General features: G+C 40.3%; 1 protein-coding gene across 1 annotated transcript in view; it reads right to left on the bottom strand.

Moving 5' to 3' along the window:
• LOC126187470 (exosome RNA helicase MTR4) overlaps positions 1 to 14,650 on the bottom strand; it is a 117,023-nt gene that overhangs the window by 28,481 nt on the left and 73,892 nt on the right. Inside the window, exon 10 of the mRNA XM_049928568.1 lies at positions 5,492 to 5,664. Coding sequence (XP_049784525.1) covers positions 5,492 to 5,664 — 173 coding nt within the window. The remainder of the gene's footprint in view (positions 1 to 5,491; positions 5,665 to 14,650) is intronic.

Below are 14,650 nucleotides of genomic sequence, written 5' to 3'. Positions count from 1 at the left end.
CATCATCAATGAAACCTGACCCAGAAAAGGGCTGCATTTTGACAGCTCTCACCCCCTACACACCAAAAAATCGCTACCATTTAGCCTGTCTAACCATGGACAGCAATGTGCCCAGTATGCTGAAGGACTTATCAAAAAATATGTATTATTCGCCCCCCCCCCCCCCCCCCAAGAACCAGTTGTAAAGGAACTTGTCCATCACCCAAATCACTTCAGCCTGGGACAACTGGCAACTGAATCATGTCCTTCACCAAGACTTTCATGACCTATCATAATGCCTGGATATGAGGAACATACTACCTACAATCTTTCTCACTCCTTCTAAAGTGATATTCTGCATCCAGCCAACATACACAACATTCCAATCCACCCCTATTGAACTTCCACTCCCAACTCTTTGATGTAGGGGACCATATCCCTGTGGAATAGCCAGATGCGAGACCTTCCCATTCACCCACTCAGTACATCTTACTCCAGACCTGTCACAGGCTCTATCCTATCCCATCAGAGGGAGGACCACTTGCGAAGCAGCCAGAACTAAGAAACCCCCCCGCCCCCCCCCCCCCCCCCCCCCACACACACAGCTCTGCTGCAATTTCTACACAACATTTTATGTGGGCATGAGCACCAAAAAGCTGTCCACAAGAATGAATGGACGCCACTAAACTGAGGCTGAAAACAGCGTTACCTACCCGGTGGCGGAACACAAGGCTGAACATAACATGCTCGACTTCAATGGCAACTTCGCAACCTGCGCCATCTACATTTTAACCCCACATTCTCTGAACTATGCTGACAGGTGTTATCCTTGCAATACATCCTTAGCTCCTGTAAGCTTCCTGGCTACATCTTCTCCCTAACAGTCTCCCCTCTTGTCCTCTCATTTCTTCGCAGTTCATTCCTTCACCTCAACATCCATTATGCACTGCACAACTCACTAGCTCTTGAGCTCATGTCCTATTCCTATCCAGTACACCTGCTGCTTCCCCCTCCTGCATTCCTGTCCCACACACCGGCTGTCTCTCTGAGCCAGCAGCTGGTCCTCACCAACCCAACATCTCCTCCCACTTCTCACCTCTTTCCCTCTACCCAACCCACCAAGCACAATCCCTTACTCCAGTTCACACGCCAAACTGTAGTCCTGCCATGTGTGTTCAGCCAACACAATGTAGCTGCACAGAGGTGTGTGTGTGTGTGTGTGTGTGTGTGTGTGTGTGTGTGTGGTTTTCTCTAGTTCACTAAATGATTTATTTTATCCAAAATCCAGCAAGTTTTCATTCTTTTTTGTGTGCCTACAGATTATTGAAGGCTTCTGGTGTTCACAGGGTGGTCTCCTTTAATCCTAAATTATTTACATTTCTTGCTAACAGCCTTGCCACAGTGGGAAAACTGGTTCCTGTCAGATCACTAAAGTTATGTAGCGCCAGGCTTGGGTAGCACTTTCATGGTTGACTGTCTGGGTCTGCTGAGTGCTGTTGTTAAGCAGGATGCAATCAGCCCTAGTGAGGCCAATTGAAGAGCTACCTGATTGAGAAGTAGAGGCTCCGGCCAGGAAAACTGACAATAGCTGGGAGAGTGGCGTCTTGATCACATGCCCCTCCATATCTGCATCCAGTGAAGCCTATCAGCTGAGGATGACAAGGTGGTCAAGTCAGAACTATTGGGCATTCCAAGGCCTGTTCAAACAGTACTTCCCTATCATAGTTACCTATTCTCATACATACACTACGAGGTGCATTCAAGTTCTAAGGACACCGATTTTTTTTCTCTGGACTGGAAAGAGATAGAAACATGCGCATTGTTTTAAAGTGAGGCCGTGTTCATTGTCAATACGTCCCAGAGATGGCAGCACTGTACGGCAGATGGAATTTTACCGCCAGTGGCGAGAATGAGAACTGTTTTAAATACTTAAAATGGCGACATTTCCCTTACTTGAACAGCGGGCAATCATTCGTTTTCTGAATTTGCGTAGTGTGAAACCAATTGAAATTCATCGACAGTTGAAGGAGACATATGGTGATGGAGTTATGGATGTGTCGAAAGTGCTTTCGTGGGTGCGACAGTTTAATGAAGGCAGAACATCGTGTGACAACAAACCGAAACAACCTCGGGCTCGCAGAAGCCGGTCTGACGACATGATCGAGAAAGTGGAGAGAATTGTTTTGGGGGATCGCCGAATGACTGTTGAACAGATCGCCTCCAGAGTTGGCATTTCTGTGGGTTCTGTACACACAATCCTGCATGACGACCTGAAAATGTGAAAAGTGTCATCCAGGTGAGTGCCACGAATGCTGACGGACGACCACATGGCTGCCCGTGTGGCATGTTGCCAAGCAATGTTGACGCGCAACGACAGCATGAATGGGACTTTCTTTTCGTCGGTTGTGACAATGGATGAGACGTGGATGCCTTTTTCAATCCAGAAACAAAGCGCCAGTCAGCTCAATGGAAGCACACAGATTCACCGCCACCAAAAAAATTTTGGGTAACCGCCAGTGCTGTAAAAATGATGGTGTCCATGTTCTGGGACAGCAAGGGCGTAATCCTTACCCATTGTGTTCCAAAGGGCACTACGGTAACAGGTGCATCCTACGAAAATGTTTTGAAGAACAAATTCCTTCCTGCAATGCAACAAAAACATCCGGGAAGGGCTGTGCGTGTGCTGTTTCACCAAGACAACGCACCCGCACATTGAGCTAACGTTACGCAACAGTTTCTTCGTGATAACAACTTTGAAGTGATACCTCATGCTCCCTACTCACCTGACCTGGCTCCTAGTGACTTTTGGCTTTTTCCAACAATGAAAGACAGTCTCCATGGCCGCACATTCACCAGCCGTGCTGCTATTGCCTCAGCGATTTTCCAGTGGTCAAAACTCCTAATGAAGCCTTCGCCGCTGCCATGGAATCATGGCATCAGCGTTGTGAAAAATGTGTACGTCTGCAGGGCGATTACGTCGAGAAGTAATGCCAGTTTCATCGATTTCGGGTGAGTAGTTAATTAGAAAAAAAAATCGGAGGCCTTAGAACTTGAATGCACCTCGTAGTATTCGAACCTAGATTTTCTACCAATTTATTTGGCCTATAAGAGCTGTATTGACAGCAAGTGCAATATTGTAAAATAGCTTACTGCAATGAATGGTAACAAATAGCAACTAAATGATTATAACAGGGATTCATTACCAGAGCATATTGCCACTACTGAAGCATTCATTCACTCTGGATCTTTTGTGAAAACAAATAATTTGTTTCAGGAGAAATTTCTAGGATGTTCAGTGCCAGCAAAAAGCACCATACAGGAACTGATTGAAAAATGGTGCTGTACAGAATTGGTTAAAAATTCACCCAGGGTGTGGCATGTCTGCACATCTTAAACAAAGAGGCAGGTGCAGGAGATTTTGACAAGAAGTCGTGAGTGAACCGGGAGACTGAGTCAACAGGTTCAAGCAAGTGAGAGAAGTTGCAGATGTGATTTAAATAATGGGACTGAAGTGAAAACCATACCAGACAAGTGTTGTACACGAACTGATGGAGCCTGACCTGCAAGAAGAATATGTATTTGTGTTCATGGCTGCTGATAAATGTTGTCAGTGGTGTTTTGGACCCACTATGTTTCGCCATGACTTGCATGATGTGGTTCCACCTGTATGGGTACATAAATTACCAAAACAGCTGGTATTGGTCAACAGAAAATCCATGCATGATCCACCAGGTAGCCTTGCATGATGTCAAGATTGGTGTTTGGTGTGCCATTTCCCCCACAAGCATTATGGGCGCCATATTATTTGAGAAGACAATGACCACTGACATACATTTGGGAATCCTGGAGGAGTTTTATTCAACTTGACAGAAAAGGAGAGTCAGCTATGTTACTTTCAGCAGGATGATGAACATTCCATACATCAGCTGCTTCATCGTTTAATGTGCACAAGACATTTACATCACAGAGGACAATCAGCAAAGGCTTGTGGCGTCCTCGGTTACCAGACTGTGTCCACTTACGACTTTTATTTGTGGAGACTGTAAAAGGGAAGATCATACAAAACACATCCGCACACAACTGAAGACCAGGATCCAGGATGTTATCAATAGTATCACAACACAAGAACTGGCAAGGGTATACATGAATCTACTCAAGCATGCTCACATGTGTGCTGAATGGGCAGAGGACACTTTCAGCACCTATTGTGACAGTGAGTAATCATAATCAATACATTACATCTCATTTTATGTTCATGTATTGACCATATGAACCGGTTTTACACACCATACCCTGTAGCTACATAGGTTAGTTTTAAGTTAGTTAACTTGTACCAATTAAGTGCAAGTCTATTATAACCAGTTCTTAAGAAACAATTAATTTTGCAGAATTTGCTAATATGTGTTTAAAAGAAATATTAATAATGAATATGCAGCTTTCTCACCACATGGAATAGATGTTTCCCAAGTACTTCAGTGCAACAAGGAAATATCTGCACTTTATCCAGTGCACATAAAAATAAAGCCTGCAACTCTACTAATATGAAATTCTTCCAATCCCTCTGTAGCATACAGCAAACCAGTGCTTAACAGTATTGGCTAAAAAGAGTCTTGGTTGCATTTTTAGTTTTTAGTTTTCAACTAAGCGTTTCGCCTTATGATCTTAATTTGATATTTCTTAGACCGATCCTTTGACAGTGTAGCCAAAGGGCACGTTGAATACATCAGGCCAACATCGCCTTCGTTAAACTCAGTAAAAACTTAGTAAAAACTTTTCTAGATGGACGAGAGTGACTCCAAGACCTGCATAACGTGTTCCCATTCGCAAGACCTAGTGACGAATAAGATCTAGGAAAGTTTTTACTGAGTTTAATGAAGAAGATGTTGGCCTGATGCATTTGACGATGCCTTTTGGCTACACTGTCTAAAGGATGGGTCTAAAAAATACCAAATTAAGATCAACCTGAATATGCCGAAATAAGGCAAAACACGTAGTTAAAAAATAGAAAAGTAAAATTGTAACCAAGACTGTTTTTAACCAATACTACTAATATGATGTTATTTCTCATAGAGAATAAATAAATTATTCTGAGAATAAATTTTCTGTACCATTTACTGCTTCCATTAAAATGCTCTGTGAGAAGTAATCTGGAAGGAAAAATCTGTACTTAATGCAATATTCCTCTAAGGCTATTATGGTCCAGTCCACGAATGACAGCAGTTCACGCTGGTTGAGACAAGGACGGTGATAGCATTGTTGCTGGTTCCACGACAACTCATAGCAAATGGAATAAAAATTCACTAAATAAATTGCTACAATCGCGTATAACATCCGCATTGCAGACAACACTTGCAGCAGAGCACAAAGAACACTTTTGAATGCTCACTGGCTATCGGAGAATGCGTGACATAGATGTGCAAGAGAAGCCACCAACATTAGTGACTCCAACTACAGCAAATAAGGATTTTCCATCCGGAAGTTATATAATATGTATAGTCAACCAAGAACTAACCTTTACCATCCTTCCTGGCTGCAAGAAAGGAATGATATATTCAGGCTTTGTGAGGAATGTATGGAACTGCTTCCCTAACTGTTCCAGTTGTTGCCTGATTCTGTAATATGAAGCCACTTGGGCTTCCTTTGGAACAATAATGGAATCGTGTTCGTTCTGGAGCCTCTGTGCTTCTGCAAAAGAAAAATGAAGTGACTACAGTTACAGGACATTTAATGTTTTCAGAATAAGAAATTCATTCAACAACAATACCCTGTGCTTTTTTTCAGACTGAATACATGCATACTGCAGTTGAATCTAAAAACCCGGTTTTACAACAGTTTGCTTGATTTATTTATTTTAGAAAAAGTCTTTTTTCCTACAGAATATTCTATAAAAAGGAATCAGACAGTTGTGACAGCAAGTCTAATGATAGAAAGTAAACATAATTAAGCCATTTGTACATTCTTTAAAGTGTAAGTTTTCACGTACATAGAATACTTTAACACGAGAATGACAAAGTTTCTGACTTTCCTAAAATGGTGAAAAGGGGTCATTTTGACACCACATAAAATATTTTTCATATTGAACTTAAACGTGTACTTTATTTTAGTATAGTTTAATTCCTACAATTTTTAGAGTTACAACAACAACTATTTAACTTCGTGATTAATATAGTACTTATTTACATCAACAACAAAATATCTTATGAATTTATTGTTACTAATGCTAACAAGTTTCCTAAACTGTAGTCTTTCATTTATTAACCATTTGCAGAACAGTCTAGATACAAGTAGTTTATATGGTCCACATTATACTCACATGTGTTCTACATATGGTTTTGTTCTACTTTTTACTCAAGCCATTTGAATCTGCTAGACACATTTAGCAAAGGTGATTTCTGTTTTGTGTGTACACTTTCCATATACAGCTTTGTGGCCCTTCACCCAAATGTCACTGGTTTTGTTGCCTCTGCAGTGGCTGATATGGTATGTCTTCTGCTTTCTAGATGCTTTTGTACCTGTATCCTTTCCCTTTGTCTGTTCCTCTTCTTGCTCTTTCATTCCCTTGAGTTAGTTCATTCACCAGTTGTAGTATCAACTACTACTACTCTATTTTCTTGTTCGTTATTGTTTTGTAGATGACCCATGCATTTATAGTCACCATTCCAAGATTATGTAGAAGAAATGCATCAGGCATCTCTTACAAGCAACCTTTGTAGTATAGTTTCAGTTCATTTGATCAACCATGTCTACCCCATACTTTGTTGCATTGTAGAATGTTATAATTTCAGTTTTCTTCTTTATTTATTGATACCCCCAGCATGCAATGTACTCAGAAGACTGGCATTTTTATTCTTTTTTTTCCTTGGCATATAGTCATGGAGCAGTCTGTGTTGCTAGTCTGGTGCAGGATAATGGTGGAATGTATTTCAGCATTTGGCTTCTTTACATCATCATGGATTGTTGTTTATTGTACCAACTAATGAAGTTTTATTTCCTTTGAGTTTCTTATCCAGCTGAAGAGACATGCACAAGTCATCTGTCATCACAATTCTTCCTTAATTCAGAAATGGTTCCATGAGATGCAAAACAATGTATGCTACAAGTGGTTTCTTATCTCTATCCGTGTCCTCTTTTCTGAAGTATGGGAAAGCATTACATACTATTTTTTTAAAGCCAAACTTTTTAAAAATGTGTATTAATGCTAGAAATGAATTCTGAATATGTAAAATTATCAACAAGAATAGTAGTGTAGTTCCTAGTTTCCCAAACAGCTCAGCAGATGCCAGCACAAGTTTGTGAAGTCAGTTATCTGTTGATAGCAAAGTGGTGTACCTGGGAGTTAGACCATTATTTCAGTTACTTGTTTTTGTTATAGTGTCATGGATGCTACATGCTACTTGACGGTATATTCCACATCACCCTGTACGTTCAAAGTTATTTTGTCTTTTAAATGAGTGAAGCAATAAGTTCAGAAAGCAACAGGGATAGTGTTAGCTCATCACATATATTGGCTGACAAAGAATCTGGTGACAAATAAACTGAGATGACAAGTCATGGGATACCTCCTAACATTGTGTCAGACCTCCTTTTGCCTGGCATAGTGCAGCAACCCTATGTTGCATGGACTCAACAAGTTGCTGGAAGTTTCCTACAGAATTACTGAGCCATGCTGCCTCTACAGCCGTCCATAATTGCCAAAGTGTTGCCGGTGCAGGATTTTGTGCACGAACTGACCTCTTGTTTACGTCCCATAAATGTTCAATCGGATTCATTTTGGGTGATCTGGCTGGCCAAATCATTTGCTCGAAATGTAAAGAATTATTTTTTAGACAAAAATGTAGAAGAGGAAGAAGAGAGGCAGTTTCATCCTGCAGAAGGTCTAGAAATTGTCTAAACAGAATATGAGACAGAACAGAGTAGAAAGCAAGAAAATGAGAAATGCAGGAAAATCTTATAAAACTGAAAAAGAAAATTGGTTAGAGGGAAAAAATTTAAAAATCCTAATTCCAAGGCAAGAATGAATGTTCTGAAAAAATTTCAGAGGATTCACAGAAAAAAATGCTTTTGACTCATTCTGGAAGGCAGGTTCTTTCACTGTCCAAAAACTGCTGTAGAGCAGTATAGTCCACTACTAAGCAGTATTATGTTATGCAAAGTGACAGAATTATTTCCTAAGAACTTTCCAAATACCTTATTGCTGGATTACTAGGGCCTTTAAGAAAATGAAAGCTGGACAGTCACCAGGCTCTCACAACCAGTGAAAGTATGTCCCGATAAATAAAATACTTAATCGAAAAATCACTTACCAGTCCCATTACACAAGATCCCAGAACACGAAAAGAAAGTATTTGTCAGAGTTTCTAAATATCCGCTTATTATTTAACCTCCACAAGGATTACTGTGCTGAACAGAGCAAAGAATCAGTTAAAGAACATATTTATCATCATCATCATCATCATCATCATCATCATCATCATCATCTAAGACTGATTATGCCTTTCAGCGTTCAGTCTGGAGCATAGCTAATACAGTTCCTCCATGATCCCCTATTCAGTGCTAATATTGGTGCCTCTTCTGATGTTAAACCTAATACTTCAAAATCATTCTTAACCGAATCCAGGTACCTTCTCCTCGGTCTGCCCCGACTCCTCCTACCCTCTACTGCTGAATCCGTGAGTCTCTTGGGTAACCTTGCTTCTCCCATGCGTGTAACATGACCCCACCATCTAAGCCTGTTCGCCCTGACTGCTACATCTATAGAGTTAATTTCCAGTTTTTCTCTGATTTCCTCATTGTGGACACCCTCCTGCCATTGTTCCCATCTACTAGTACCTGCAATCATCCTAGCTACTTTCATATCCGTAACCTCAACCTTGTTGATAAGGTAACCTGAATCCACCCAGCTTTCGCTCCCATACAACAAAGTTGGTCGAAAGATTGAACGGTGCACAGATAACTTAGTCTTGGTACTGACTTCCTTCTTGCATAAGAGAGTAGATCGTAGCTGAGCGCTCACTGCATTAGCTTTGCTACACCTCACTTCCAGTTCTTTCATTATGTTGCCATCCTGTGAGAATATGCATCCCAAGTACTTGAAACCGTCCACCTGTTCTAACTTTGTTCCTCCTATTTGGCACTCAATCCGTTTATATTTCTTTCCCACTGACATTACTTTCGTTTTGGAGATGCTAATCTTCATACCATAGTCCTTACATTTCTGATCTAGCTCTGAAATATTACTTTTTCAAACTTTCAATCGGATCTGCCATCACAACTAAGTCATCCGCATATGCAAGACTGCTTATTTTGTGTTCACATATCTTAATCTCACCCAGCCAGTCTATTGTTTTCAACATATGATCCATAAATAATATGAACAACAGTGGAGACAGGTTGCAGCCTTGTCTTACCCCTGAAACTACTCTGAACCATGAACTCAATTTACCGTCAACTCTAACTGCTGCCTGACTATCCATGTAAAGACCTTTAATTGCTTGCAAAAGTTTGCCTCCTATTCCATTATCTTGTAGAACAGACAATAACTTCTTCCTAGGAACCCGGTCATATGCCTTTTCTAGATCTATAAAGCATAGATACAATTCCCTGTTCCACTCATAACACTTCTCCATTATTTGCCGTACGCTAAAGATCTGGTCCTGACAACCTTTAAGAGGCCTAAACCCACACTGATTTTCATCCAATTGGTCCTCAAGTAATACTCGCACTTTCCTTTCAACAATACCTGAGAAGATTTTACCCACAACGCTGATTAAAGAGATACCTCTGTAGTTGTTACAATCTTTTCTGTTTCCATGTTTAAAGATTGCTTTTGTCCAGTCTGATGGAACCTGTCCCAACTCCCAGGCCATTTCAATTATCCTGTGTAGCCATTTAAGACCTGACATTCCACTGTATTTGATGAGTTCCGACTTAATTTCATCCACCCCAGCCGCTTTATTGCACTGCAATCTATTGACCATTTTTTCCACTTCCTCAAATGTGATCCTATTTCCATCATCATTCATCCCATTCTACCTCGAAATCTGAAACATTACTGATCGCATTTTCACCTACATTGAGCAACTCTTCAAAATATTCCCACCATCTGCCCAAGGCATCCACAGGATTCACCAGCAGTTTTCCTGACCTGTCTAAAATACTTTTCATTTCCTTCTTACCTCCCTTTTGAAGACTGCTAATTACACTCCAGAATGGTTTTCCAGCAGCTTGACCCATAGTCTCCAACCTGTTTCCAAAGTCTTCCCACGATTTCTTCTTGGATGCTGCAATTATCTGTTTGGCTTTGTTTCTTTCTTCAACATAACTTTCTCTGTCTACCTGGGTTCTGGTATGTAGCCATTTTTGATACGCCTTCTTTTCCCTTTTACATGCTGCCTTGACTGTATCATTCCACCAAGCTGTTTGCTTCATCCTACTTTTACACACTACTGTTCCAAGACATTCTTTAGCCACTTCTAGTACTGTGTCCCTGTACCTTGTCCATTCCTTTTCCAATGACTGTAATGGACTACATTCAACTAACTGGTACCTTTCTGAGATCGCTGTTATGTACTTGTGGCTGATTTCCTTATCCTGAAGTTTCTCCACTCTTATCCTCCTACATATGGACCTGACCTCCTGCACTTTCGGCCTCACAATCCCAATTTCACTGCATATTAAATAATGATCAGTGTCATCAAAGAATCCCCTGAATACACGTGTGTCCCTCACAGCCTTCCTGAATTCCTGATCTGTTATTATATAGTCAATGACAGATCTGGTTCCCCTGCCTTCCCAAGTATACCGGTGAATGTTCTTATGTTTAAAAAAGGAGTTTGTGATTACTAATCCCATACTGGCACAGAAATCCAAGAGTTGTTTCCCGTTCCTGTTGGCCTCTATATCCTCTCCAAATTTACCCATAACCTTTTCATACCCTTCTGTTCGATTTCCAATCCTGGCATTAAAATCACCCATGAGCAGAACACTGTCCTTGTCCTTTACTCTAACAACTACATCACTGAGTGCCTCATAAAAACTATCCATCTTATCTTGATCTGTCTCTTCACAATGCGAATATACTGACACAATCCTAATTTTCTTGCTAGACACTGTCAAATCTATCCACATAAGTCATTCGTTTACATACCTTATTGCAACTACGCTGGGTTCCATTTCTTTCCTAGTGTAAAGCCCTACACCCCATTGTGCTATTCCTGCTTTGACTCCTGACAGGTAGACCTTGTGTTCTCCCACTTCCTCTTCTTTCTCACCCCCTGGGAAGAAGGTACAGCTGGCAGAGGCTGCAAGTAAGATGGGGCTGGACATATTTATCATAGAAAATTAAATGTGTGGCGGTCTTCATTCTGAAGACTGGTTTGATGTAACTCTCCATGCTACTTTATCCTGTGCGAGCCTCTTCATCTCCAAATAACCACTGCAGCCTATAGCCTTCTAAATCTGGTTACTATTTTGATCTATTGGTCTCCCTATATGATTTTTAGCCCCCCCCCCCCCACCACACACTTCCCTGATCTCTTGACGTATCAGTATCAGAATGTGTGTTATCAACTGGTCCTCTCTTTTGGTCACTAATTTCTTGTCTCCCAATTCTACTCAGTACATTCTCATTTGTTAGATGATCGACCTATCCGATATTCAACATTCTTCTGTAGCACCACATTTCGAAAGCTTCTATTCTCTTTCTGTCTCAACATTTTATTGTCCATGTTTCATTTCCATACATGACTACACTCCAGATAAATACTTTCAGAAAAGACTTACACCTGTATTCAACATCAATAAATTTTTCTTCTTCAGAAATGCTTTACTTACCATTGCCAGTCTATCTTTTATATCCTCTCTACTTTGGCTATCATTAGTTATTTTGCTGCCCAAATACAAAAACCCATCTACCACTTGAAGTGCCTTGTTTCCTCATCTTATTCCCTCAGCATCATTTGATTTAATTCAACTACATTCCATTACCCTTGTTTTGCTTTTATTGATGTTCATCTTACATCCTCCTTTCAAGACACAGTCCAATCCATTCAACTAGTCTTCCAAGTCATTTGCTGTCTCTGAAAGAATTATAGTTTCTTCCCCCTGAACTTCAATTCCTACTCCAAATTTTTCATTGGTTTCCTTTACTGCTTGTTCATTGTACAGATTGAATAACTTGGTCGATAGGCTACAACCCTGTCTCATTCCCTTCTCAATCACCGTTTCCTTTACATGCGCCTCAACTCTTATAAATGCCATCTGGTTTCTGGTTTCTGTTCAAGTTGTAAATAGCCTTTCGATACCTGTATTTTACCCCTGCTACCTTCAGAATTTCAAAGAGAGTATTCCAATCAACATCTTCAAAGCTTTCTCAAAGTCTACAAATGTAGGTTAGTCTTTCCTCAACCTGTCTTCTATAATAAAACATAGGGTCAATATAGCCTTGTGCGTTCCTACATTTTTTCAGAATCCAAGCTGATCTTTCCCAAGGTTGGTTTCTACCAGTTTTTCCATTCTTCTGTACAGAATTTACGTTAGTACTTTGCAGCCATGACTTATTAAACTGGTAGTTTGGTAATTTTCACACCTTTCAGCAACTGATTTCTTTGGTCTTGGAATTACTGCAGTCTTCTTGAATTCTGGGAGTATTTCACCTGTCTCATACATCCTGCACACCAGATAGAAGAGTTTTGTCGTGGCTGGCTATCATTAGCTCTGACAGATTATAGTCAACTCCTGGGGCCTTCTTTCAATTTAGATCTTTCAGAGCTCTGTCAAATTCTTCACACAGTATCATATTTCCCAATTCACCTTCAGCTATGTCCACTTTCCTTTCTATAATATTGCCTTAAAGTTCAACTCCCTTGTACAGAACCTCTATACACTCCTCCCACAATTCGGCTTTCCCTTCTTAGCTTAGAACTGGTTTTCCATCTGAGCTCTTGATATTCAAACAGCTGCTTCCCTTTTCCCCAGAGGCCTCTATAATCTTCCTATAGGCAGTATCTACCTTCCCCCCTAGTGAAATATTCTTCTAAATCCTTAAATTTGTCTTCTAGCCATTTGTGCTTAGCCATTTTGCACCTCCTGTCAGTCTCATTTTTCAAGCATTTGTACTCCCTTTCGCCTGGTTCATTATCTGTGTTTTTAAATTTTCTCCTTTCTTGAATCAAATTCAATATCTCTTGTGTTATCAATGGATTTCTATCAAGTCTTGTCTTTTCACCTATTTGATCCTTCACTGTATCATCTCTTAAAGTTATCCATTCATCTTCTACTGTCTTCCTTTCTCCTATTTTAGTCAACTTTTGCCTAATCCTCCCTTTGAAACTCTCAGTGACATCTGGTTCTTTCAACTTATCTATATCCCATCTCCTTAATTTCCTACCTTTTTGCAATTTCTTCAATTTTAATCTACAGTTCATACCCAATAAATTATGGTCAGAGTCCACATCTGCTCCGGAAACGTCTTGCAATTTAAAACCTGGTTCCTAAATCTCTGACTAACCATTACATAATCAATATGAAACCTTCCAGTGTCTCCATGTCTCTTCCACGTATACTACCTTCTCTTATTGTTCTTACACCGTGTATTAGCGATGATTAAATTGTGATCTGTGCAAAATTCTACCAGACAGGTTTCTCTTTCATTCCTTTCCCACCAGTCCATACTCACCCACTATGTTTCTTTGTCCTCCTTTTCCTACTATTGAATACCAGTCCCCCATCACAAATCAATTTTCATCTCCTTTGACTATCTGAATAATTTCCTTTATCTCATCATATATGTCTTATATCTCTTCATCAACTGCAGAGCTAGTTGGCACATAAACTTTCCCTACTGTGGTACGCATGGGCTTCGTGTTTATCTTGGTTACGATAGTGCGGTCCCTGTGCTGTTCATAGTAACTTACCCACATTTCTATCTGCTTATTCATTATTAAACCTACTCAAGCATTACCCCTACCTGACTTTGTATTTATAACCCTGTATTCGCCTGACCAGAAGTCCTGTTCCTCCTGCCACCAAACTCCACAAATTTCCACTTCAACTAACTTCAACCTATCTATTTCCCTTTCTAAATTTTCTAACCTACCTGCCTGATTAAGGGATGTAACATTCCACACTCCAATCTACAGAATGCCAGTTTTGTTTCTCTTGATTTTACAACATCCTCCTGAGTAGTCCCCACTCTTCGGTTTGAATGGGGGACTATTTTACCCCTGGAATATTTTATCCAAGAGGACATATCATCATTTACCCACACAGCAGAGTTGCATGCCCTCAGGAAAAATTATGGCTGTAGTTTCCCTTTGATTTCAGCTGTACACAGCACCAGCACAGCAAGGATGTTTTGGTTGATGTTACAAGGCCAGATCAGTCAGTCATCCAGACTGTTGCCCCTGCAACTACTGAAAAGGCTGCTGCGCCTCTTCAGGAACCACATGTTTGTCTGAATTTAATATGGAGTTCAGTCTAAATTTTTATGCTACACATTAATGGCAGATGTGTGAAATGAGATTCCTTTAAAAGTACGATAAACTCCTCATTAGATGACCGAGAGAAGAGATAACATAAACATGAACTTCACTGACAAAAGGCTGAGAAGGTAAGAGATGCTATGAAAGACTCTGAAAAATCGGCTTCTGATAGCTCCTATTACTATTTTTCC

Source organism: Schistocerca cancellata, chromosome 5, assembly GCF_023864275.1.
Source record: "Schistocerca cancellata isolate TAMUIC-IGC-003103 chromosome 5, iqSchCanc2.1, whole genome shotgun sequence".
In the NCBI taxonomy this organism is placed as follows: domain Eukaryota; kingdom Metazoa; phylum Arthropoda; class Insecta; order Orthoptera; family Acrididae; genus Schistocerca; species Schistocerca cancellata.
This window is presented reverse-complemented; position numbering and strand designations above follow the sequence as displayed.